At 41.7% G+C, this 26,510-nt stretch overlaps 3 protein-coding genes and 1 long non-coding RNA gene across 13 annotated transcripts in view; 2 read left to right on the forward strand and 2 right to left on the reverse strand.

Annotated features, from left to right (window-relative positions):
* SEC62 (SEC62 homolog, preprotein translocation factor) overlaps positions 1–3,786 on the forward strand; it is a 16,654-nt gene extending 12,868 nt beyond the window's left edge. The window contains exons 6-8 of the mRNA XM_039556745.1: positions 749–809; positions 1,112–1,231; positions 1,789–3,786. Of these exons, the coding sequence (XP_039412679.1) occupies positions 749–809; positions 1,112–1,231; positions 1,789–2,255 (648 nt within the window). The 3' untranslated portion in view covers positions 2,256–3,786. The remainder of the gene's footprint in view (positions 1–748; positions 810–1,111; positions 1,232–1,788) is intronic.
* LOC109144356 lies at positions 1,228–11,637 on the reverse strand. The gene is made up of 3 exons (XR_002045075.3): positions 11,551–11,637; positions 6,164–6,299; positions 1,228–1,460 (listed from the first exon to the last, which is right to left on the reverse strand). It is a non-coding gene; the product is annotated as an uncharacterized LOC109144356 (long non-coding RNA).
* On the forward strand, positions 11,227–15,064 carry GPR160 (G protein-coupled receptor 160). 4 transcript variants are annotated; one of them, XM_039556746.1, is made up of 3 exons: positions 11,622–11,713; positions 12,086–12,269; positions 12,764–15,064. In XM_039556746.1, the coding sequence occupies exon 3, from the start codon at positions 12,818–12,820 to the stop codon at positions 13,835–13,837; it is 1,020 nt and encodes a 339-aa protein (XP_039412680.1). In that variant the 5' UTR covers positions 11,622–11,713; positions 12,086–12,269; positions 12,764–12,817; the 3' UTR covers positions 13,838–15,064. The 4 variants fall into 4 exon arrangements, with proteins under 4 accessions (XP_019140173.3, XP_039412680.1, XP_019140172.3 ...); XM_019284628.3 differs by lacking the exons at positions 11,622–11,713; positions 12,086–12,269 and adding an exon at positions 11,227–11,479; XM_019284627.3 differs by lacking the exon at positions 12,086–12,269 and having other exon boundaries at positions 11,625–11,713.
* The window catches only part of PHC3 (polyhomeotic homolog 3), a 31,122-nt gene continuing 19,306 nt past the window's right edge, over positions 14,695–26,510 (reverse strand). For 6 of the 7 annotated variants that reach the window (XM_039556741.1, XM_039556740.1, XM_039556739.1 and 3 more), the window contains one exon: positions 14,695–23,184. In XM_039556741.1, coding sequence (XP_039412675.1) covers positions 23,030–23,184 — 155 coding nt within the window. In that variant the 3' untranslated portion in view covers positions 14,695–23,029. The remainder of the gene's footprint in view (positions 23,185–26,510) is intronic. The other variant, XR_005602606.1, reaches the window with a different exon arrangement.

Consider the following 26,510-nt stretch of genomic DNA (forward strand, 5'->3'; position numbering starts at 1 on the left):
CCACGTGTCCTTCCAGTAGTTGGTATTGACACATCTGCAATGAAGGTTGCTGGTTTCTAGTAACCAGCAGCTTCTTTTCAGTTAGAAGCTCAGATTCAAACTGTTTAGCTTGCTAAGAAAAAAATTAAGATTTTTCTAGTTCAGAAAATCCTGCACTTTACCCAGAAGTTTCTAGCTGATGGATGATGAGCTCAGATTCGAATGGACCCACAGTTCTCACACAAACATTGGCTCTGAGTGTTGCAACTGTAGACATTGAGGTAAAAGTGCTGTGGGACAGAGGGTACAGTGACACTGATGTGAGCCTAGCACAGGGCCTGCAGTGAGCGTTCCAGCTGCATCCTTTGTTCCAGGTGTTCAGTCTGGGTGTTTTCGAAGTTCACAGGACTTCTTGTTTCTACTTGGTGGACTTGGGAAACTTCTTTATTTTTTGCAGAAGTTTTTTTTTGCTTCATGCTGAACAACGTTAATGAATAAAGATACAACCAAATCTTGATTCAGTGATACTTCTGAATCTTTCATTTTCCCGTCAGTTCTGCTGTCTGATTGTTTTCCTCAGGATTACATCACCTGTCAGTTACCCTTCCTAGGAATCACGACCCCTTGCCCTGCCCGGGTGCTGACCAGAAGGCCTTTTGCTCAGCACCAAGCATTGCAGCCTGGCAGTGAGTGTTTGGGTGAGGGAATACATGAGATGTTTATCAGAGAGCTTGTTTTCTGAGTGTAAACCAGATCGTTTCTGTTGTAGGTGTATGTGTGGATCTATGACCCCGTTCACTTTAAGACTTTTGCCATGGGACTTGTACTTGGTAAGTCAGAGTCGACACAAAGTTGTTTATTTGTTGCCTGAAACCAACCAGTGAGTTGTCCAGTGGGCAAATGTGGGTTATGTAAAAATATGAAATATGAATGATAGATTTCTGACCCTAGAACTTGTATTTGTGTAGGATAAGACAAATCAGCTAATTTTATTTTTTTAATCTGAAATAGCATAGATGTTAACTGAGTCTAAGGCACTACTTTGAATGAGCAGTAAGCCTGGAACCTCTGTACATGTACCAGGAAAAGCTAATGATGCTTCTCGTGCCTCTCTCCTGCCCTCCCTGCTCAGTGATTGCCGTTATAGCCGCCACCCTGTTCCCGCTCTGGCCAGCCGAGATGCGTGTCGGTGTTTATTACCTCAGCGTGGGCGCCGGCTGCTTTGTCGCCAGTATTCTGCTCCTTGCCGTCGGTGAGTGTCGGCAGGCGGGGTCTGAGAGGGCGGAGGCGTAGCCCGGCTCTTTCCCGAGCTCGGAGCTGGGCGGTGCCGCTTCCCGGGACGTTGTTCAGCCGCAGCCGGGCGGATCCTGCGTGCGCTTCCCTCCGGCCAGCGGGTGTCACAGTTGTGCCACGGGAAGAGAGAGCTCAGGCTCGTGTCGCCTGTTGGTGTTTCCTGGGTAGTGCAGATCTGTTTACTGCCTCTGGTTAAACAAAAAAGTGCAGAACAAACTCGGAATGGCACATACAAACAGATTTTAGAGGTGAGAATGGTGTCACCAGGATTTTAAAGCTTTCTGTAGCAGAGGGGTTAAGAGCTAAATCAGAGATAAGAGATCCATGGTTAGTGGGGTGGGGAACACGTGGTAAGAACAAACTACTCCACACAGCTATTGTGGAGTGAGAACTTTCCCCCCAACAGCCCCCAGTCCCTGGTTGGGGGTGGGAATTAGCAGTGAACATCTCTTACACCATGGTTGTACACTGTGTGTGTCTACAACAAAATCCAAAATTTCCCTTGTTTTCACACAGCTCGCTGCATCCTTTTCCTTATCATCTGGCTCATCACTGGAGGAAGGCATCACTTCTGGTTCTTGCCAAACCTTACAGCAGATGTGGGATTCATTGACTCCTTCAGGCCTCTGTACACACATGAATACAAAGGACCAAAAGCAGACTTAAAGAAAGAGGAAAAATCAGAATCCAAAAAGCAGCAAAAATACGACAGCGAGGAGAAATCAGATAGTGAGAAGAAGGAAGAGGAGGATGGAAAAACAGAAGCCACAAGGAACTCGGGAACAGACGGCTCAGGAGGAGAGCGACATTCAGACACTGACAGTGACAGGCGCGAAGATGACAGGTCCCAGCACAGTAGTGGCAATGGAAACGACTTTGAAATGATCACAAAAGAGGAACTGGAACAGCAAACAGATGAAGGGGATTGTGAGGAGGAAGAGGAGGAAGATACCGAAAGTGGGCCTTCACATGGAAAATCATAACTCACTGTGGTTTGGGACTAAGTATGTGCAAATGGTTGGGATTTTCTTTGTTGGCTGATCACCAAAACATAGACCATACAGTAGCATCTTCGTTTGCTGAAATATCTGTGTTACCAAACAGTTTTATATCTAGTTCCTACATTTTTTTTTTAACCATTAACTTGATTACTTGATACTATGTTAATCATTAATATCCATTTACGGAAGTTTTATCAATTTGACAAGTTTTCTATTGATTGATAGATTGCCCAGATTGTCCTCAAACATACTGAAAAACATCATTTTCTGGTACTTGCATAACTGGTGAATTAGTTTAGCTTCTCAAACTTGCTTTTGTAAACCAGATAAAAGTTGAATGACCAAATCTCAGATTATTCCTAGTTATACTCATCTGATAGTTAGGTAAAGCCCTTCTTAGCCCACAGCCTTCTTGATATTTTTCTTGATTTTGTTTTCAAAAGATTGTGAGAACTTTCCTGAGAAAACTAGTTTTAGCAGAAGTATTTTGCTGACAGTAGAGGAGCTGGTAGTGCTGAATTTGGCTGCAGTGTTCTCTGTTTCTCCAGCCTGTGTGCCAGCAACTGAGGAAATCCAAACTGGTTTTGTGCATCCGGTGCAGAGAAGAGATGTCATCTCCAGCAGGTGAAGGAAGCAGCATGGTTTGGAAATGATGGCTGTTTTCTTTCTCCTGCTCCATCATAATTAAAAAAAAAATGTATTCTGTACATAATTTACGAATAAAGCAAACCATTTACTTTAACTGCTACTTATTATTTAGAGATTTGATCCAGCATTCAGTTTGTATTATTGAAGCCATGTTGTGGTGTATCTATCAGAGAAATGCAAGTCGAGAGGACCTCACAGAGTATTTGTGTATGATTGGTAGCTGTTCCACAGAAGCTTTAGTTTTGTGCCAACATTCCATGTATTTGAGTAAATTGATCTTTATTAAATGAAAGCAAACACCAGAGCTGTATGGATGCCTTAATGTTAAACCTCTCTGTACTCTGGAACTGGAGTAGTTTTAAGCTGAAGAGGCAGGAGAGTGTTGGTGTGCTCCCAAGGCTGGGTGACTCAGAGCTGATGTGAGATGACCATTAATAACTTGTTTGTAAATCCCCCGGAGGAGCCGGTGCGGTGTCTCCTGCACATCCCTTCCCACTGGCTCTGTGGAGGATGGACTGGAGGTTCTGGCTGACTGAGCATGGAAGAAGTTACAACACGGCCTCTTTCTTCTCAAGGACTTTATAGATTTGATTGTCTCCCCAGTCCACTCAGAGAAGATGAGGGTAAGAGAATTTTTTTTCCTATCCTAAATTGCTTCCCATCCTTCCAGCGTCCACATTTTGGATGAAGATACTAATTTTTCAGATTGTGCAAATATATACATCATCATGGGTGTGTTGATAAACAATTCATGAATATGGTGTATTTGCTTCTTAAATCCTGAATAGTTACTCCATAAGGAAACAGATCAATTGGATCATTTTTTTATTAATATAGCAAAAAATTAAAGGACCCATTAACTAAACAGATTGACTCCTGGCCACGTGTGTGTTATCACTAATTAAAAGAGCTAACAAAGTCCTGTTGTACCTGACGGGGGTGTGCGCAATGTGACGGGGAGAGCAGAGCCTGCACTGGGGCATCACAGGGCAGCCAAGCTCTGGACAGGGTTCTAAGAAGTTAATGCAGTGGGTTTTAGTTACTTCAAGTACGTTTCCTCCGCCAAGTGAAATAACACCTTCAGGGCCTTGCTGAGCAAATCAAGTGACAACGGTCAAATAAAAACTGATGTTGCCATCTGCTCCCTGTTCAGGGGCCGTGTGCCACGTGCCAGCGCTGCCCACCTGGGGACAGGGGTCTGGGTCTCAGAATTAACCATCAGACACTTGTCACCTTGACAGAGTTCTGGGCTCCTGCAGCCTAGAAATGGAACTGGCCTTAAACTCCTCACTTGATCTGCTGTGAACAGCTCTGATCTCTGAGGTGGGGTAAGAAAGATTTGGTCAGTGGTTAAGGAAAGAACTTCATGACTCATTACTGTAAGGTAGTTTTCCCAGAAATATCCCCCAAATACTTCTGAAGTATTTTGGAATAAGATAATGAAAAAGAAGTGGTTACAGCATGCCAGTAATAGCAAAATTATGAGTGGTCTTAAGGTATCATGACCAAAAACTTCCAGTTCAAAGAAGAAATCACAAAAGGACTTGGCCACCTTTAGATTTTTATATCAGGCATTTCAACATTCTTCTTAATGATTTTGATTTTTAACTTGTAGAGTCTAGGGTGACCTCATGAGAACAAATACACAGATATTTAGTGGAAAGTTATAACTACACTACTAAAATGTCCTTCCTGCAATAAAATTTTATACTGGTCTTACTGATATTCCTCCCAGTATAATTTTCTGATTTTCTTTCTTTGCAAGAAGATATGATTATTCCAACATATTTTAAATTAAATAATTATTGATAAAACACAAAGGAGTATTAATGCAGATCAGTGTTTAGCAGAGATGCTACACCCCAGTGTGCTCTGCTCTGGTACAGATACAGTAACCTCAGCTCACCTGTCATGTTCTGGGGTCCTTAAACAGAGGCAGGTAAAGAAAACTGGAGAATGTCTCAGTTCCTCAGTTCACTCTCGTTACACTTTCCCAGGGCTCAGGTGTGTGGTGGCAGAAGCATCTGCCCCATGTAAACACTAAGTGTAGACAATGTAAACATGAACTGTAGAAATGGAAAACACCTGCCAGGCTTAGCTTTTATGTTCCTTCCTGCAACCCCCGGCAGGTCTCACCGTGGCGCTGAGCCCTCAGAGCCTTGCCAGGTTCCCTGCAGCTCCTCTGAGGATGTAATTCTTTCCTAACAAGGTCTCACAGTGACAGCAGAGCAATATTCCTGCCTCACAGCTGGCATCAAAAGCCCTGGGCAACAGAGAAACATCCTCTTCCAGCTGAGGAGATTGACTGGCAGCAGTTGGAAGTCCTGCCAGAATGCCCCCTGAATTTGTTGGCAGAATCAGTTCAAGGGAGCTCAGCTTACAGAACATTTCCTCTCTGTGCCCTGCCCTGTGCCTCCCTCTGTTGAGCTGTTGAGCTGGGTACCCCTTGCAGTGTCCATGCCAAAATTTCTATCCCAGCCACAAACATAAGCAATTTACACAATAAACTACACCGAAAAGCACCTGGAAAATTTAAGTCTCAGTATGTACATACCTGTTTTCCCCCTGGAGGGGCCATGGTGAGGACAAAGACTGACTTCACCTTCACTGGGTGTCCCAGAGCCTAAATGAGCTCTTGGTCCTGATGGGCCTGACTGTAGATGACACAGCCCAGCTGTTTGTAACAGGGACCTATCCTTCCCCTCCCTCTTGTCCCCAAAATCTGCCTTATCCTGACCTAGATCAAAGTTTCCAACAGAAAATTCTACATGTATTATTTCCTTGAGTTCTAGAAAGCTTGTGTTAGCCTTACTTCCTCATATTCGAGTCTAAATTCTTCAAGGAGTTGTACTGGGACAAATTCAGAGTAGATCCACAAATTAGAGCCACCACAAAACCAGAGCAGGAGACAGATTCTGGAGATAATTTCCTGCTCTCACACAGTAGTCACAAAGGAGATGCTCAGGACCTGCATGTCCTCCCACTGCTCCTTCTACCCTTTCCCAGCTGCTGTGGGAAGAGAGGGCTGTATCACTTACTCCTTGGCTGACATCTCATCCAGCTACTTCTCATACATTTTTAAAACCAAACCTTGAATCATGCAAGCTTGAACACCATTCTTTATTACACTATTTGTACAAGAAAGTCTGTATCAAACATTTCGCAAGATCCAAAGCAGTTGAGCTGCAGTTTCTCAGTGGTTTTCATGCAGGGCTTAGCATGGACAATAGTGCTGGACTCACCTTTTCTTTAAAATGAGGCTGCTCTTGTTAAGAATTAGTCTGTCCTGGGAAAGAGTCTCCACCTACTTGCCAGCACTGCTGTGATAGATGTGTTGACTTTTAAGTACAGCAGAGACGGATCAATTCTCTTGGAGACCTATAACGAAGGAGTGGTGACATTTAACTCTGTTGAGCAAGGCTGACCCCCAGCTCACTCCAGCGCATTCCTCAGGCTGCTGAGGTATTTTGTCTAATGAGAAAGACTCACTGATTCAATTCTCGACCTTTCTGATCAACCCCTCTCTATAGAATCAGAATCAAAGAGGCAATTTTTACCTGTTTTATCACTGTCAGGATAAGCTGATGTTTGCAAAACACTCAGATGCAAGGCCTGAGACACTGGTTTCTAACAAACTTCTACAAGTCCAAGGTACTTAATTACTGAGCATCACTGATTACTGATTCTGACCAAATCTTCCCCAGGGAGAGAGAGGAGAGTGGTGTGAGATGGTCCAAGGCACTGTGCCCTTCTCAGAGCACAAGGAGAAGGGTGAAACAATCCTATCAGTGTAAGTGAACTGAGACTGAAGCAGCTGCTGAATGTTTTCAATGGACTTCCTGGTAATGGCTGGTACAATTTCATTAGGGCTTCTCATTTTATTTAATAAAGCATTGGATTATTTTATTTGTAATTCATCAACAGGTGCAGGAAAACAAAAGGCACATTTCCTGATAGTGCCCACAAAGAGTCCATTACTGCCTGGCTGACACAGAGGCATTCGCTTTGCCATGTGTTTTTTTTTTTGTTTTTTTTTTGTTTTTTTTTTGTATGTGAAAATCACAGAAAAAAATTGTTTTGTGATAAAAGACTTCTGAGAGAGGAATTACTTTTAGAGTTAGCAACAGCACTGTGCAAACAGTTTCAGTGCAAGTTGAAGTAAAGAGGGAGCTAACAATACTGGGTTAAACACTGATCCTGCTTTAGATAAAGGTCAAAGACTTTCTGCAGGTGGTAACAACCATTAATCCTCATCATGTACAACAGAAGGCAAACACAGGAAAGGCTCAGCTTGTGATCCCTGAAAGTCCCCTGTAGCCTGGATCCAGTGAAGGATGGAGGTGCTTAGGAGAGAGACACTGACAGTTTATCATTGCTAATCAATAAAAACACAGAGCAGAGCCCCAGGTGACTCTCACTGGCCTTCACAGTAAATTCTTACTTTCTCTTTCTGGCATGTGAGTGTTCAACCAGTAATTAGTCTGTTTGTTGGGAGTCAGAAGATGGAGTTTTGAATTCTTCACACTGAGGGTGGGATTGAAATTGCATTTCCCCCTTTTTAGCCTCCTTTTAAATTAAAGTGCCGCAACAGCGGTTAAAATTGAAGTCTACCAAGAAGTACTAACATACTAAAAGGTTGCAAAAGATTTTGAGCTCTGCTTTGATGTTTGTGAGCAACACAAAGAGAGTTTGATCACACCCTGCACTCCACATTGGCTTCAGTCTTAATTTTAGTTTTGTGTTACAGTGACCAGTAAACCACAAACTGGGTTTTTAAATTACTGGTATGTGTAATGTAGTTTTGAAGGCTTGGCTCGTACCATCTTTCTTCCAGTTTCCCTGAAAAATTATTTGTGTCAAAGACAAGACAAAAACCCACCAACACTGCAGTGACATCTTGAGCACTAGGAAAGGTTACGTCTTGTGTAGTGACAGCACACAGCAGGGACACAAACCAAGGAAACACCATTCCTGCAAATCCAGCAAGGCTGACACCAGCTCTGTACTGCATTTTCTGGATTTTCACTGAATAAGCAGAATTAGAATTCTATTTAAAAATGCCTTCAAATTAAAAATACTATGGAAATGTGTTTCTTCTCAATAAGATCTTCCTAAGAATGAACTTGTTACTTTTGAGCACCTCAAGTGCTCTAAATGAAGATCTACCACATACTGTCTGTGCTTCTTTTAAAAAGTTCTTGAAAAATAAAACATCTTGCAAATGGGACATCAGTCAAGCATTTTCTTCCTTAAAAGTAAAGTTAGTTAAAAATCAGTTTGGTTACGTAGTTTACTGGTTACATATTCTATTAGTTAAATATTCAATTAAAATTATAAAATCTTCATAAACTCTCTCTCTGAGCCACGCAACCTTTCAGGACCAGCAGCTCCACAACCACTTGCCATTGCAAAACTCGGGTTGCTAATCCAGTGCTGATAAGGCACAAGCTCTGTCAGGGCATTAAACAGGTTCAGCTGGGCTACACCCAGTTAAAGGCACATCCAGGGAAAAGGGGAGGATGCAGGCAAGGCTGTCAGACTGGCACTCATCCCACAGACAAATGTATTCCAGAGAACATTCTGCAAGGACCATGGTCCACTGCCCCTGGCTGTGGGGACCATCCACCTCCAAAGCGAGTCACCCCCAGCCTCTTGCTGCTCAGGAGAGGGAATGTTCATAATCATCTGTGCAGGAGTTCACAGTGTGCAGCTTCCCCCACACATGACACCAAAATGCATAGAAATTCATTTGATCTCCCTGTCTTTGCCCACATGGCTTGAGGTGTCCAAGATGCCAACATAAGATTGCTTGAAATACACAGAGGTGAGATTTAAATTTACTCCCCTGCTCAACACAGTAGAGGGACAGGTTGCAATGAGCTTCTAAAGCACAGCACATCTCCAACAGGAAGAGCAGGGGGAAAGTAAAGACTCAGCTCTAGCTGCACAGGAAGCACAGCCCACACTCCTCTGTGTACAGGAGCTGTATTCATTATCTGCACCTGCCCCTGTCGGAAGGAAACCTCCTGCCCTAAATCAGGCAGCAGCAACATGCAGGGACTCTCCTGGTCCATACTGCTCTTCCTAAGTGACTTCAGAGGCTGCAGTGACCCATGGGGCTGCAGTGTTGAGTTCCAGCACAGCAGGGAGGAGAGGGTCGAGCCCAACACCTGTTCGGTGGGACAGTTTGTTCAGTCACTGCTTCTTTCAGAAATGATCCAGTTAGATTTGAAATTAGAGCTGGTCTTTTTTCTTGTTCTTTTCCCCTTTGTCCTAAAATCCTATTGTTAAGGTTAAGTTGAACAACAGTACCCAAAATATGAGCAACCAGCAACAGGAAACAGCCCCGAAGAAGGAAGGAAGCCTCTATGCAAGTATCTCAGACGACACAGAACCACTACATGAGCTTTTAATACACAGCTTTTACAAGAGATTTTCTGTATTATTTCAGGTACTCTCCTCCTCGAGGAGGAGTCTCCTGTCTAGTTTTCACATACAGCTGCCTTCATGCAAATATAAACAAATTTCTTAAACCTTTCTATTGCTGCTCATGGACATAAATGCAGCCTCTTTGACTAAGCAGGATGGGTTCAAGCCATTATTTAGCCCATGGTGCTTGTCAAGTACCTGCAAGTTTTCCTGTGAAGGAAGAGGCAGCCCCTATCCGACATGGAGTGAGCAGCTCCTGACAGCAAGAAGGACCTGCCAGCACCAAGCCCTGCATTTGATTTCCAGACATCCCATCTTGCACCATCATTTCTCTGGGATGGAAGGTGAGATGCAGCACTCAGGAGCAGAAAACAAGAGTAATCAGTGAGTACAAAGCAAGCTTCCAAACAAGCACAAGGTGGTGGAGGGAAAGGGAAGCTGAGAAGTGCCACAACACCAACAGGGGATGTAATGCAGGCTGAGGGCCACGCTGAGGAACTTCCCCAGAAGGCTCACTGAACACAGAGCCGACACAGTCTGGAGGTCACACACTCACTGAGATTTTTATCAGCAGAAAAAATATGTCTAAACTGTCCCTGTCCCCTCCTGGTTCCTCATTTCCACCATCCACGCATCTCCTCACACAGGCCTGTGCAGAAGTTCCTGCAGTCCAAAAGAGAGACGTGAACAGAAACAAACCCAGACATACAAACAGTTCATTTGTTCCCACTGGGAAAATCACTTTCACTGGTTTGCCCTGGGTTAGAGCTAAACAGAAGATGACTATGAAATCATCAGTATTCACATACCTGTAGGTGGACTGGGTGCTCAGAAGGTGCAATACCCCTCTCAGGTGTAAACATTTTCTTATTATACTACAATTTGTGCAACAGTGCTAGTAAACACTGCGTGGATAAGTAACTATGGTCTGCATGAACGTTGCTGAAGATTACTTTAAGCTGTCTGGTTGTACAGAGTACTGATCATCTTGTTTTTCCACAAAATCCCAAACCAAACAAACCTCAGAACTTTTTTCCCCCTCAGGTTTTTTTAATCCTTAAGATGACCCATGGAAGGAGAAGAAGGAAGGGGGGAGGAGAGGCGCAAGCAAAAATAGAGGGGGGGGAAATCACAACTTAAATCTGGATTTAATTCCAGAGAGTTAGTTGCTTTCAGAAGTCCTGCCAGCTACTTGATACTTTCGTACACAGAGATACATCAAACAATACCCACCGTGTGGGCACAGAGCTTTCCAAAGGGAGCATCCTGTGCTCCCTGCCGTGCAGGAGGACCCAAGGGCTTCCGCTGAAGCCTCCTCATGCCCCACCATTGCCTTTTCTCCACACACACCTCACACATTTAGAACCCAAAATATTCATCTGCCACTTTTATGAGGATCTTGGCATCCCACCATGCTGCACTCGGCACTGGGGCACCATGAGGCTGCTTCACCTCCCACTGCCAAGGGATCAAACACAACACACTGAACCTGTTCCTCAGGGTGGTTGTGATATATGTGCTATGTGTGTTATATGTGCTATGTGTGTTATATGTGTTATTTATGTTTGTTACGTGTGCTAAATGTTATGTGTTATGTGTGCTATGTGTTATGTCTGTTGTGTGTTGTGTTATATGTTACGTGTCATGTGTGCTACATGTTCCAGCTGTTATATGTTATATATGTTCTGTTACATGTGTTATATGTGCAATATGTGTTATATGTATGAGTTACCTGTGTTATATGTGCTATATGTGTTATATATGTTATGTATTACCTGTGTTATGCCCTGTTTTCCCGGACACGAGCCCGCACGGCCGCTCCCCGCCCGCCTGGTCCCGCCCGGTCGCCGCGCCGGGGCGGGCGGGGGTGGCGGCTCCGCCGGGCGGGAGCGCGGAGCGGCGGCCGCAGGTGGGTGCCGGGCCGGGCGGGGGGAGCCCGGGCGTCCCTTCGGAGCCCTCCGGGCCGCCTCCCTCCCTGTGGCTCCGGAAAGGAGCAGGAGCCCGCCGGCAGAGCCGGGGCCAGCGGCGGAGCCCGTACGGGAGCGTCCGGGACGAGGAGCGGGAGGCGCCGGCAGCCGCGGGGTCCTCTGTGCGCAGGATGGGGGCTGTGCCCGCACGGCCCAGGACAGGTGACTCCACGTTACAATATTTATTCTTTTTATTACTACTATCATTATTATTATTATTATTATTATCTTACCGAACGGGACCCTGTTGGCGTGCAGGTTCCCTCCTTTCTGCGTACGCAAGTGCAGCGTCCGGTACACGAAGACGAAGCACACCGGAGTTAAGTCGTACTGTAAATCCAGACCAGGTTTCAGAGGATGCACTTGAGCAGATGAAGAGTGAAGGGGTGAGCCCAGGTAGGCTTGTAAACAAACTCCGTGGATGCTTCTCGAGTTGCGCTGCCAAGGACCTCTAGTTGCTCTGCTGTAACTGCTCTAACTCTGCTCGCAGGACACACAAACTCAAATGTGCACTAACACAACACTGACTGTCTGGCAAACCGGTCACAAAGCGCAGGTGTTTGTTTAAATCGAAGCGATTTGCTGTTAACACAGAGCCTACGAGTCAGTTCCTTTTTACAACTGCCTTGGCTCCTCAGCTCGTCTTTGCTCTCAATGACATCACTGACACCATCCTGCTTCTTTAAGGAAAGAGAGAAGAAATTCAACAAAGCTGTCCGTGCTGCTTTGCTGACATACACAGAGCCACTCTATGTTCATTTTCCTTAGGAATTAACACTTGGGAAAGAGTTATCACAAACAAACTTGTGGAAGTCTGAAGGGAAAACCAGCTGTTCTGAGGTCTCTGTCATTGTAGTACTTCAAGATGAACAAAAAAGCCCAATTCACTGAATGAAGCCCTTGTGCTTTGGATTGCCTCGGAGTTCCAGGATTTTTTGCACCAGAAAAGGAGGTGATGCTTGATGCTTTTTCTGCTTTCAAGATATTTCTGCAGTCTTGACTTCCTAAAGATTCTATGAGCATAATGAACTGTGAGGCTGTGCTGTAGCATCTCCTCAGTGTCTTGTGTGATTTTTGTCCTGTAATTTCTTCAAAATACGTAGGCATTCTGAAACTTCCATCCCTCTGCCCAGCTGGACAGAAAGACCTCTCCATGCTTTCTAAAGGAAAGGAACACAGTCAACCTTATTTCCTAAACCTTTCCTTGGGTCAGTAGCTAGAAAAGTAAATTATGTTGACCTTTTAACACTCAAGAATGTAATTCAAAGAAAATAACATTTAGGCAGTTGTTGATAATTTAATGATGAGTTAGTGAAACTCTTTACTCTTCATTAAGGAGCCTGAAAAATATCAGACAAATTGGGTAGTTGCTGTGATGGAGAATTAACTAATTGGTAGAGGTACACAGAAATGAATTTTTAGAAGGTTTTTTTTTTTTCTTTTCAGAGATGAAGCACTGTGCCTTGTGATATTTATTTTTGCTGTTTTCACCACTGGAGGATGGCTGCCAGACGCTGTGAAAATGGTTCTGGTCAGTACCACTGCACCCACACCAGCCAACCTCTTGATATCAACTACATGTTAGTCCTGATTATGCTTGGAAAAGTCTTCCTTGATTTCTTCATGTTGCAAGCTAAGCCAAAACCCGTGAAAACCAGTTTTATGGCATGCTTTTGCGTTTCAGTGGCACTTCTTGATTTCACACTGCTGCTGAGTATCTGCTTCATTTTCTGTTTTGAGGACTTTGCACTGTGGGGCACGCGATTCACAAAGTACCACATCTGCCTCCTCACTCAGATCACTTCTCTGACCTACGGAATTTTGCATTACCCAGTGTATCTTGTGGCTGCTCTGGATTATTACACCACCGTCTCCCAAACATCTCAGTTCCCTAAAAGAGCTCGGAAGTTACTTTATGTCTTTGCTGTGGCAGTGATATGGATTTCAGGGTTTTTTTCCACTCTTGAAGCTCCTGCTGTCACCGAAGAGCCAGAAATGCAGAACAGTGTTTCCCCTTCGCAGTGCCCTCTCTCTGGCAGCCTGCAGAGCTACTCAGTGTCGTGTGCCATGGTGCTGCTGCTGGGCACGGCTCTCCTGGCTCGCTGGAAGGAGGTGACAACCATGCTGCTGTCTGCCAGGCTCCTCTCCTTTTCCAGCCAGCCTGTTCTGATGTTCTCCTATGTGCCTAACACCACCACCACTTGCTTTAAGTGGCAGCTCCTGAGCAGGCTCCTCCTGTGTTTCCTTGGCACTTGGGCACCGTTTGTTGTTCTCCAGGCCGTGGTTCTGCTGCTGGGTGTGCAGATCCCGGCCTACGTGGAGATGAACGTGCCCTGGCTGTACTTCATCAACAGCTTCCTCCTGGCAGCAGCCTACTGGTGTCGGTGCCACGATGTGGAGCTGACAGAGGAGGGGTGGTGCACAGACCCATTTGTCAGCTGGAAATTTTGCTTTATGCCGTTCAACAATGAAAGCACAGAGCCAGCTGATAAGCCAGACACAGGAATCGTCATCTGTTAATGAGCTGCCGACTGAAAAGGCTGCAAATAAGCAGAACTCTGATGTTCTGTGGCTGGGTCCTTACGGACAACACAAGGAAACATCTCCAGTGTCCAGCAATACTGTAGTGAATATTGCACTGGAGTGCAGGACACCGAGGCCCAGTGAGCAGCAAGCACTGCCAGCCCAGGGAATTCAACTTCAAATTACATGTTTAAAAGACCACTGCTTATATAGGACAAGGTTCCAGTTAAACCTCATGTTTCTCACTAGAATTTTACACTTCCTTTAAATGGAATTACCTCAGGTTTTACAGTACAAAATGCAATAAAGTCTTCAAGGCTGGAGTTACATACAGATGCTGACCTAAGGTTCAAATGATTTTTTGAAGTGTATTTTGTTGTTAAAATGTGGATTTTTGTCAGCTTGATGGAAGGCAAGGGTTGCTGTCTGTTTAACAAGAAATAACTGGTTTTAGTTAAAGTTACAACTCTTACAGAAATAGAAACTTTGTTTACACAGTACAAAACCAGCGCAAGATGTGCAACTTCCCCACCCACGGGAGAAGTGTTGTTTCTTTGTTTCTTTGCTGCTGCTCCTCAAAGGTATATGTACAAATTAAAAATTAAATAATTAGAGCAACAAGCATTATACATAAACACACGTCCAAGGTTAAAGAATGGTTTAAATTAAAATATAGTTTATTTTTAAGCCAAAATTACTTTAAAATAGTTAAATATGAAGTGGGACTACTTTAGCAGGAAACGAATTAGTCAGGCTTCTAGAAAAAATATTCCTAATTTTCAAATTCTTACAGTTTTATGATGGACTTGATTTGATTTTGTATACGAGAAATAAATGATACACAACCAAAGCAGACAAATGAAATTAGCATTTATTTCTGAAGCACTAAACTCACAATACAAGGTTGTATTGAAAGAGAAACTAAGTAAATGATGCTGTAGGTTGGTGAATCGTCCCCCAGACCCACAGGGAACAATGATTTCACACAAGAATACTCATTAAGAAAACTCTGCAGATAACAAAAGGTGCAATTACAAGCAAGTTTAAGCAGCATAGTTTAAGGTGCTTTGTTTCAGCATTTGTAGGATGGATTTTACCCATTAACAGACAGATTGAAGAAATTTCACTTTTACAGATCATAACAAATGAGAGAATCTAAAATTCATTCACATGCTAGTTGGTAATAGGAAAGTGCTTCTTAAATAAAATGGTTCACAAAGTAAAGATCATACTTTATATAGTTCATTGTGTGCTCTTCAACTGTAAAATTTAAATTCTGGGTAACAGTTTACATTATTATATATCAATTATAGAGATAGATTTAATTGCAGAATTTAATACTATATGGGTTAAGTTTTCTTATAAAAGAATACTCCAGTATTTTACTCCATAAGAATACACAATCACATCTCAATCATAAATTAATCTTCTGATTTCTGAAACATATAAAAATCCGATTATTTTGATTTATTACTTCACCTCACATAGTGCTTCTTTCACCCACAGTCTGTGGTAAATTTGAGATTTCTGTGATATAATCAAAAGGGGACAAGCATTTTTCAGCACTAGAAAGTGGTTTTGGGGGAAAATCTGTTAAGAAGGCCATCAAAAGGACAGTAAATGATCAAAAACTGAATTTTAAAACTAGTGCAATAAGAGGAGACAATGTTTAGCAACATAGTTTGAAGTGTTTGGCACCACAAATTATTTCAATTTTTATGCTGGAAAATGTACTTGGAGGAAATTCTATTTCCACGTTAAAAGTAGGAAAGCACATGCAATGTTAACTGGAAAAACAACCTTAAGCAATCACTCCCTGCTCTCTCAAACTGTAATTGCTGTTAGTAAGTGCTGGAGATGCTATAGGATAAACCATGGCTAAACACAGGGGTTTGACACAGCATTTCTTCAGGTTCTATAGAAACTGGACACCCACTGAAATGGGGCTGACAAAATATTTACAAAACCTAATTCCATTTAAAAATCAGCAAATACCTCAAATATAGGAATGCACCAGGCATTTCAGAATCATGAAATAACTAATCCCTACAGACTCAGCAGGCAGGGGGAAATTCCTCTTTTAAAGTTCATTCAACACCAGATGAAGGCAAAGCTGGTTTCAAGCTTGTTTCAGGTGTGTTTTGCATGGTAAGTCTCACACTTCTGAATCACTAACATGCACAGAACTGGAACTGCAACCAGTTGGGTGAGGCTGCTGACATGTTTTATTTATCAGTGTGGTTCAGCTTCCCAAGCCCTAATTAAAGTTTACACAACCCTGTCTGCCCTAACGTGCCAGAATTCCTGTAGCTGCTGCAGTGCTCCTAAAGCCACTTGAAGTTTTTAACATTTTTTACAGGGAATCCACAACATGCAGCCAAAGCAAATATTAATGGATTGATGTTACATCACTGTATTACTTGTCAGATTTATTCTTCCTTACTTTTTGTGGAAAAGTGCCAAAGAGCATCAACCTTTAGGCTGTCACCTCCATCGAGGAGGCAACAGTGGCACTGCAGGTCTCCACCAACATCCAACTGTGGTGCCTCAGCCTGCCAAGTGACTATTTTAAAACATATTAGTGGTAACTCTCTTTGCAAGCCCACTTTTACCCTTGGCATTCATGGAGGGAGACACCAGCTGTGCAGTGATCTCCATCCTATTGCATTCCTTACAATTATGTCTTTTCCTCTGTGCATTTTTTTTTACCTGGTGCTTCTGGGCAGTCCCAATGCTCGTGCTTGGGTCCAGCCACGCAGCCCTGGACCATCCCTCTCTAGAACAGGGTGCCAGTTTCACTGCCAAAGAGGCCAGAAGCTATGCCAGGAAGGTGGTAATATCTGAAATAAAAGAACTACAGATAACCACTGCTACCTCTCCTCTGTGCATCACTTCTTGTGCCTTACACCATTCAAATACCTTACTGTCCTTAACTCTTACAGGATTATTTGATATTAATGCTAACAACAGCTAAAGTGTTTACCCCTTATGGGAAACTTCTGTACTTTTCTCATTTAAAGAATCTCTTACAAATCAACATTGATTTTAATGAGATATCCTATGTGTTTTCAAAACCAGAGTATTTGGCACTCAATGATAAAACCCTTCATCTTTATACTCATCTTTCCTGGTCAGTACTGGCTCGTTCATTCTATAACACAAAGTCTACTTGGAAAGGAAGTTGGGTGTGCAGAATCCTTCACTGTTCTTTCCAAAATTGAATTTGCAAAAAGCTGCCAGAGGATGAAAACATCCCGGCTGGGTAGTGGAGGACAACACAAGCCTTCCACAGGCTGCCCAGGCTTCACCCACAAAGTAGATCTACCTCATGAATCAAAGACATTTGTGCTTTGAGCCTAATCCCATAATCACCACAGATACCCTGCTTATTACCTAGCAACAACACTACAAGCCTGTCAACAACCCTATGTACCAAAGCAGTGCTTCATAGACACAATTAGAATGCTCCTTCAGTGTTACATTTTGCACGTAAACAGCGTTTATGATCACCATTCTATGAATGCACAATTGTGCTCAAGTTACAATTACATCTAGGTGGAAAAAATCTTCTTAAATCTCATTTTTCTAGTTCCTTACTGTTCAGAGTCATTTGGATAATTCAGCAGGAATACATGCTGGAAGTTCGAAAAATTTTAACTTGAAATCTGTTCGTAACACTGGCTCCCAGAACTGTGCTTCAGAAAAGTTAAATCCATGGCTACAAAAGCTGGACTATGGGCTTACTACATACCTGCAATTACCAGCATATTCACACATTTGAACTTTGCTTTTTCCCTTCCACTTTGCTGTAAGAGATCAGAAAATACTATGCAACCTTCAAGTGAATGAGCAGGAGTGTGTTTTAATGCAGAGGTTACACAAACCTACACAGCATCTTAGGATGGGGCCTTGAGCACACGTGGAAGTGCTGGCAACAAGACCCATGGGATAAAGCAGGACACAAAATGCCCCAGCCCACAGAGCTCACACCAGAGCAAAATGCCACACTCAGAGATTGAGTGGGGAAGGAAATGTCAGAGTTCCAAAGAGATGAAGATGGTAAAACCAAATCAGGCTGATTCCCACAGATTAGGGTAATGCGTGCTCACTGTCTTGGTGCTCAGTCTGTGTCCCAGGCCCTGACTCCATCAGCTCAGACCAGGGACAGCTTCCTGAAAAAGCTTCCTGGAAAACCCACACAGCTGGCACTTGTCTGGACCATCACTACCATCTCTTTTTCAAATGCCACTATTTTCAAAGCTATCCAGGGGATGTAACTACATAGAACCTTTCAGGCCTAAATAAATTCGCATGACTAAAGGCAAATTCTTTTTAAAATAGTTTAATTTAGGCTCATCCTAAATGAACTAAGCATTAAATGAATTTAAAATTTCTTTCTTCTAACAATATTTCCTGTCTGAAACTACAGGTCACTATGCAAGAATGACTTGAAAATTAATTCACTATAAGCAATTAACACTTTACACTGAAATTATTCATTGATAGCTCTGCTCATACCTGTTCCACTCAGCATTGAATAGAAACAGTATATTTAAAACAAAATACTCTAAAATATTAGCTTCTCTCCATCTCTAATAAACTAATTCAGGTGAATATTAGAAAAGTATCCTAGACTGATTGTTTTGCACAGTCATTATCTGCAGCCTAGAACAATGAGTAAATGTCTGGTTAATGACGACAACTATATTTCTAAATATATGCTAACAGGACATCTCTATACAATACTGGTGAGAAAATAACCCTGCAAGCTTTTATACATGCTGAATTTTAATATGAGCAGTCTCAGTACAATCAGAAGAACTACTCATGTTATAAATGTAATTATTTGCAAAATCAGGACTCAACACAGCTGTCACTGAAGTCTTTGATCACTCAGAGCTGTACATTTGTCACTTAGTAAGAAATCTGTTGAGCTATTGAGGTGGAAGTTTCGGTGTGGATATTGTGATATTAGAATGAAAACATCCATCTGAAATTGGCATTAGTTTTAGCTGCCATGCCAGGCAGTGACACACCACACGCAGCCCAGTCTCATGATGAACTTCCATTCAAACCACACTTCACTGGTTTTGTACCTGAGTATTGCCTTACAGCTCGAGATACAGAAATGATGCAACAGCTATCACAAACCTGCCCAAACACTTGGTTTTATCCCATCCTTTTCCTGCCACATCTGCAGTGACAAAGGACTCCATCTGTTCTATCCAGAAGGCTGGATTCCTTTTTGGACAAAGCACAAGTGGAAGTCAGGAGGTAAAAAACATGCTTTCATGGGAAAGAAATGAGGAAATGGATGCTTGTGGGACATAAATCTTCTATTTGAAATGTCTTGTTGACAAAAATCTAGCAAAGGCTTTACCCTCCCTCAGGAACTTCGATTCTGGAAAAAATATGATAGGTTAATGGGTAAAGAATGGATTTACAATGCAGCCTGTTTAAAAACCCTTCAAACACTCTCTGGTTATCCAAAACAGCTGGCACTTCAAGTCAGTGGAGGTAGCCAAGCTTCCTCAGGGGAGTGCCCTGCTCCTGCTGCAAGGCAGGAATGCTGAGTGACACGAGCCAGATGGATCAGGGGAGGCTGCACACCCATTAGATCATTCATGTACAATTTTTAAAAGCCCAAACCAATCCTGAAACTGAGACAAGTGTAATAGTTCTTAATTCTATTGGATGAAATCTTGAAAGCTACCTTCAGCCCAGTGCTCTGCAAAAGGGCCTTGCCCTGAGCTAATGCTGCAGTTTCTATTAAGGAGTAGGGTAGGATGGAGACTGGTAGAGAAAAAGGAAGGGGAAAAGCCATGGAATGTATCTCCCTTCTGAGCTAAGATCCTGGGGCATCCTACATTCCTTTCTATGGAAACTGAAATACTGCAAGCATTACTGTGAGGCGTAGCCTGCAACACCAGAAGGCCGAATACAGAAAGCAAAATCCCAGGAAATAAAGCTAATAAAAAAGGTTTCTTGTAGATGCATCCTGTGGGAACAAGTGTTAAAAACTAGTTAAAATCTTCAATACTACTCCTTTTGCAAGAGGGTACTACCTAATGTGTGGGAAAGCCATGGGAAATGGTAGAATAAGCCTGGGAAAACATCACCTATCTGAACAGCAAGTGGCTGGTACGTAAAATGGTTCTGGAGGACTGTTACCCTAAGTATTACATTGTTTTTTGAGCAAATTCATAAACTTCCCAAGTAGACTTCAGCTGCACTTGGAAATTTTCCAGCCTACTTTCACATACAAGTGTGAATTTTTTAAAAATTGATTTTATTGACATGGCTACACTGGGAAACACTCCCATACAAGTGCACTTCTATCAGTACAGGTTGGTATAGCTGTGTCTGCTTTTAAGTTCCAGTTAATTGCCAAAATCACTGAAGAAGAAAAAAAACTTTTAATATGCTGAAGGCCCACATTCTAAGTTGTTGCATTCATGAATATTTAAAGCATAATTCATTATCTGCAGTTCTCCCAAACCCACAGGGAATGTTACATACCAGAAGAACAGGACCAGATGTGCCTTACTGGGGTCTGCTCTGAGCTCCCAGCACCTGGCAGTGATTATGGCTGAGCTGGACACAAACACTAGCTGAAGAAGCTCTCCTCAAAGCTGTCTAGTAAAGCAAAATTAAAGCAGCCATGAAATTCTCATGCAGGTAACACTGATTAACTACAGGTCTAAATAAGACCCCTAAGTCCACATTTTCTAGTACACCTTAAGCCATTATCAAACCACATTTATGTATCCCTACTTTTTACATTGCCTAAGAACAGTACAATCAGAAGACAGATTAAAAATTAGCCAGTGAGATTTCTGTATAAAAATAATAAAACTTTAAGACAAAAGCCAAAGGATAAATATCTAAGATATCTTTAGTCTTCAGTTAGCTCATCAAAACAGAACATATCCTTTAGAACATATGTTACAGCTATGCTACACTGTGTATCTTACAGAAATGCTACAAATGGGAACCCACTGTCTCCATCATTTAAATGTCTTTCAAATGAACATTAGCAAATGTTGGAACTTCAGCTAAGAAGTTTATTTTACAACAGTAACTGAAAACAGAAAAAAAAAAAAAACAAATTAGAAAGTGCTTAGCAACTTCCCTCCAAAATAAATCCAGGCATCAATTCATCCTCTAAAGCTTTGGTGCCGTTTGGATAAGGGCTCTCACCACATACCAGCATGTAGCTGTAATGTGTTGTCCTAACTCGCAGCTTCAGTGGTTAATAAAAACATTAATAACATCTGCTATTAGCAAGCTCAAACAGTTGTAAGTAAGAACAATGATTCTAATATTGATCTCCGGAAGGTAATGGTAGAAAAGTCTGTTAGTAGAAACAAAGCAATAGTCTAAGTAAAGGAAAATGAAGCACAGATTTTTCTGTAATCCAAATTTACTCTTTAAGGTCATCAGTTAAATAATATACATATTAATCTGTCTGTCACAAACCTGCCTTTTAGCCAGTGTATGTGCATTGACTCCTTTTGATCTAGGGCAGCAGTTCTCAAACTTTAGGTCAGTTCCTCCTCTCTTCAGGAATACTGTACAGTCCCCCTCAATACTTCCCTACACAATCATATATTATGCATTAATTTGCATAAAATACAAAAAAATACATTATTTGCAGACACGTACACATATTTAATTCAAATATACACAATGACTATCAGCACACGTACCCTTCTTTCCCTAGACAAGAGCTTAGGGATCCAGGTCTGTACATAAGGGGAGTGGAGCTGCAAAAGGGAGGGAACAGAGGTAAAAAATACATCCATGAGCATCCGTGCACGGGTGGTGGGGAAGCAAAGGCCAAGAAGGTGCTGCTGCCTCAGAGCCCAGGCAGCTGCCAAGAGCATCAGTAACTGGGGAAATGTATTTGTTCCACAGAGTGTGAGAGAGGGAAGATGGAGGGGGCACTAAAATCCTACCACCTGCAGCATCCAAGACAAAATCTCCTGCCAGAGGGACAAAGCAGGGCCCCTGGATATTTATCCCAGAGTTGCCAACGTTGGTATTCTCCCTGCTGACCTGCAGCTCCAGGCTCCCTCATGGCAGCAGCAGCTGCTCCTGCACAAGCTCTGAGGGGGCCTCACTGCTCCTTTCTCAGAGTACTGCAAGCACAGCTCACACTGGCCACTGGACAAGTAAAAGGTGCCTGGAAACGTCCAGGGGGGCAATGGGAATGCACTCCAGGGAAAGACACGTTAGAAGAAGTATCGAGATAAAGAATATCTGAGCTATGCTGTCCCTTCTCTACCCCCAATCTCTAAAGTAACTTGTCTCAACACAAGCCGGTCCTGGCTGCAGTTTTCAGCTCCTCACACCCAGGCATTTGGGAACCTGAGCCCTGAGTGCTCAGACACCTCCTCAGGGTCCACTCTGAACCCTCATTTGAGAACTGCTGGTCTAGCTTAACTAGCAGCATGTGAAACTACAAACCTAACACTTAATGCCCCCTTAGTGCATAGCAGCATTCAAAGAGTAAAGTAACATGTGCTTCAGTTACCTCTGGCAGGAGTGTCAGTAGCCTGATCATGAGGATTTTGATGAGACATCTACATGGTTTATAGTATTTTACAGACTTCAAGAAAATACTATAGTGGCAGAGATGAGGGTAAACCTACATGAGGAAAACCAGCTGCCAACCTACCCCTTACAAACAATTTGCTCAAGACTAAAACAAACTCAGAGAGCACAACTAAATGCATAGCATTTTACTGGTACTAGTGCTTCCACAGGGCCTGTGGACACTTCTGTTAGTTCAGTCAAAACACTGCTGTATGTGGGAAAAATCTTTCAGAATACAGCAACACAATTCAAATGGTGTCTAGATTGGGGTGGGGACTGGGGTGTTAATCATAACTCATAAAATGAAGTACACGGGGAATATTTAACCTATCACAGCATATTTCACTTCATGTTTTTCCATGAAAAATTTCAACTCAAAGCATTACTCAGGCTTTACCATAAACCTATTAGTTGTTGAAAACCACAGAGGACTCCTGGTATAATCAAAGGAACATTTTAAAGTCTTTATGTGGGGAGAACCCCACCTATTTAACAAAACATCACAGTAACACATGCCACAGTGAAGATGTTGGCATATTACTGTTGGTTCTGTCATTGAGAAACTGTTGTTTAAACCTTCGTGTTCACCTCCTAAGATTCTTTCAAGGAATTGATACGTGCACAGATTTTCAGTGCAGGTCCAAGCTTAATATTCATTGCACTCATAAGGTGATCCTCCTTCAACAAGAGGAGAGCTTGTCCATCAATTTCTTGTGCTCTAAATTCATCCGCAATATCTTGACAACCTAAAGGCAATAAAAAAATATGATTACTGGTTTTGAAATGTCCATTCTTAGATCCAATGATTTTATCCACACTAGAGCTTTTCAGCTACACATTTTCCAGTGCTCATCCCTTCAGCTTGTTGAACCTAAATTACATGCAAGAGTACAATATTATGATGGGAATTCTGAAATAATCTGAAAGTAATTTTTACTACAGCCTCTAATTACACTGTATTTATTGGAGAACTACTCATCGGGAATTTCAAGTCCCAGCAAAGACAGAATTTTCATTTCATTAAGAGGAACAACCTCTCATCATTAGAAGAGACTGGGAAAACAGCACTGAAATAGCAATCAGAAACATAATTCAAGTGGGTTCTTTCCAGCAATAAAAAGATACTATTATCTAATTCTATAAAAAATAACTATATTACACTGCTACGTGCAAGTCAATGAGAACATTCACATAGCTACAATTTCCAAAAGGAGTTAATTCCATCTGTGTATTACACCACTGGGTTAAGGAAACAAAGTTTTGATGTATGGGCTTTGGCACAACCATCTCATGAAGATATTTATCGTTAGTTATCAAAATGAATATTCTACACACAGCAGTAATTCACTTCAAAAGTGCAAATTTAAACTGGTTGGATCTTTTTTCCATGTTAAACTCCTTTTCTCAATGTGAAATACCAGTCTCAGGTTACTAAAGCTTACAACATAAAAAAAGACTACATGGGTTGGACTATCCCAACTAACTGAGGGACCCTTTCCACTGAAGAACACTGTAGAAATGAAGGTTTCTCCAAAGATGTTCTGGACATGTGTTGAGCAGAATCATCCAGTTATGCCTTGCTCTGTGGCAGCTCTGTTAGATGGATAGATGTCTTCTAACAATGTCCATGAGAGCACTCAGTGTCAGTTGTTTATTTGAAGCTTCTTTCTCCCAGCCATGTTTTTAATGGGGGTTTTTAATACATTTGTGTTCTCAATCCAGCAGTCTCTCCATCTGTCTGAGCCTTTCAGACACACTTGAATTTGTGCCCCATCTTCCATTCCTGACTTCAATTATTTCTCAAGTAAGCTTATTTTTTGGCATTTTTACATTTTCCCTTTTTAAAAGTACGCTATTACAGAGATACAAAATTGCTGTGAAGAGCTTTTCTACCTAGATGACATCAACTAATTTCATATTCTCTTGTGTGTTCAGATTTAAATTCTATAAAGAATTGATAGTCTAATTTCCTGATGGATTTACAAATGTGTACAAGGCAAATGGAAAGGAAACGTGGAAGGAAGTACCAACATCGAAACCTGAATTCATTTGAATTATTACTGTGTGAAGGTTGTAACATTCAAGGTTGGAAAAAGTTAGCTTTTCACAAAGAATAAAGCACTATTTTTTCCTTAATGATTTGTTAAACAGACCTTGTGCAACAGTTAGCTCTGACATCATCATAAAGGTTTTCTTATTGAAGTGCTGGCAACAGATAAAACATCTGTAAGTCAAGTATTGAGTATTTCTGGGAAAGGTATCATGGCATGTCTGATTGGAGACCTGAACGTTGTGATTGTCAGACCACACTATTTACAAACAATCTGAGAGATGAAGAGAAGTTCTTACATTTAAGAATAAAACTGGTCCTATTGAAATAGGAAACTGGATGTTTGTTGTTGCCAGCTTTTTCCTTTAAGCAGGACATGAAGAATATCCATTCAACTTCTTAAAATACTTTTTATCAAAGTCATTTTTGGAAAAGCAGTGGATGGAAGTTGAAGGTACTGCAGCTCCCTCATCCAAGCACATCTGGGTGTATTCTTAAGCACTTCTGCAATTGTTTGTTGTGCAATAAAAAAAAAAAAAAGGGTGGGGAGTGGGTAAAAGGTCATTTATCTTTCAACTGAAGAGAGAAAGGAGAACAATTCTGCTCAGCTTAAGCCATTCTGTCTCTTCCCCCAGAAAAAGCAGCTAACAGTGCAAGTGTCCTGGACACTGACTTCTCCAAAAGGCTCCAGAGGAACTCAGGAAAAGCCTGACAAGGACACGAGTCCATTTCAGCTACAGATTGTGCAGAAACAAAAACAGATGTCCCTAATCTTTATGGAAAAGTGATGAATCACCATCTCCTATAAAACAGCAGATGGTCTGCACAGACTGCACCAAATAGATATATAATATAAAATGCCATAATGAAAATCATCTATATTATTTCCTGCATTAATCAATCTATATGATAAAATATTTTTACAAGAGAGGGACTTGGGAATTTACTGAAAAGAAGAAACCCCAAAATTACCAAAAAACCCAAATGCAGCAACGTAGCAATAAAAATTCTGGCAGGTTGTGAATATAACTTTAAATATCTATTGAACTTTAAAAAAAAAAAAAAGTATTTGAGAAACTAGGCATTCATATGGATAGGAATGAGTAATTATAATAAATTCTCATTAAAAACAGACAAATATAAAGTTTGTTTAAAATCAAAGATCACCTTATTTATAGAATACAAAAAACTAAACCAGATCCAGCAGCTGGTGAAATATTGTAAAAGTAATGGTTTCAAAACAGAAACCACATTTTAAGAATAAGATTTTTGGTTTTATACTTGCAAGTGAATTGGGTTTATGCGGCACTTCAATTATTCTAGCACAGGAGCTACCATTTATTGAGAGCCTAGAATCAGTTATTGAATTAACTAGTGCCTCAAATCTATAAAAGCAGTAACTGAAAACAGCAGTGATACAGCTACACTCCATAACACAGCTCAAGTACAGAAACAGGAATGACCACATCCTAAACCTAAGGAGCTTTGCTTGTTTCTACAGACATCACTGCAGGTTCCCAGAAGCAGATACTGTTACTGAATTACAATAAACTATCAGAAGAAATGTACTTCAAGGATGTCTTTTGCCAATTTTAGACATCTCTTACTCAATTCTTTGCCTGACTTGCTACAAAAGACTGTCATAATGCATGTGTATGACTTAGCAATGAAGATATACTCCTTACAGGCTATTAGTCAAATGGGAGTCACAAAAAAAGGGTACAGCATTCTGGAAAAAGTAGAAAATTAGGAACAAATGTAGCCTGGGTTTTAATAGGTAAGCAACAAAAATTCTGGTATGACTGCTACTGTGGAGATCTGCCTTGTTATCTGTAGGGATTATAGTGTCTGATCAGATAAAATGACATCCTTGGGAAAAGGTGGGGAGTGAAGCTTTAAAGGTTATGATAGTTAGGAAATGGTAAATGTCAAATAACCTGAAGATGACATAAAGGTAACTGTGAATATCGAGCTACAGAAAAGGTTTGTGAACAAGGAGAAACCAGATTATTTTTTCTGAGA

Source organism: Corvus cornix, chromosome 9 (genome assembly GCF_000738735.6).
Source record: "Corvus cornix cornix isolate S_Up_H32 chromosome 9, ASM73873v5, whole genome shotgun sequence".
NCBI lineage: Eukaryota > Metazoa > Chordata > Aves > Passeriformes > Corvidae > Corvus > Corvus cornix.

Coding starts and splice junctions, on each gene's coding strand:
- GPR160 (XM_019284628.3), top strand. CDS start 12,818: ATGGCTGCCAGACGCTGTGAAAATGGTTCTGGTCAGTACCACTGCACC.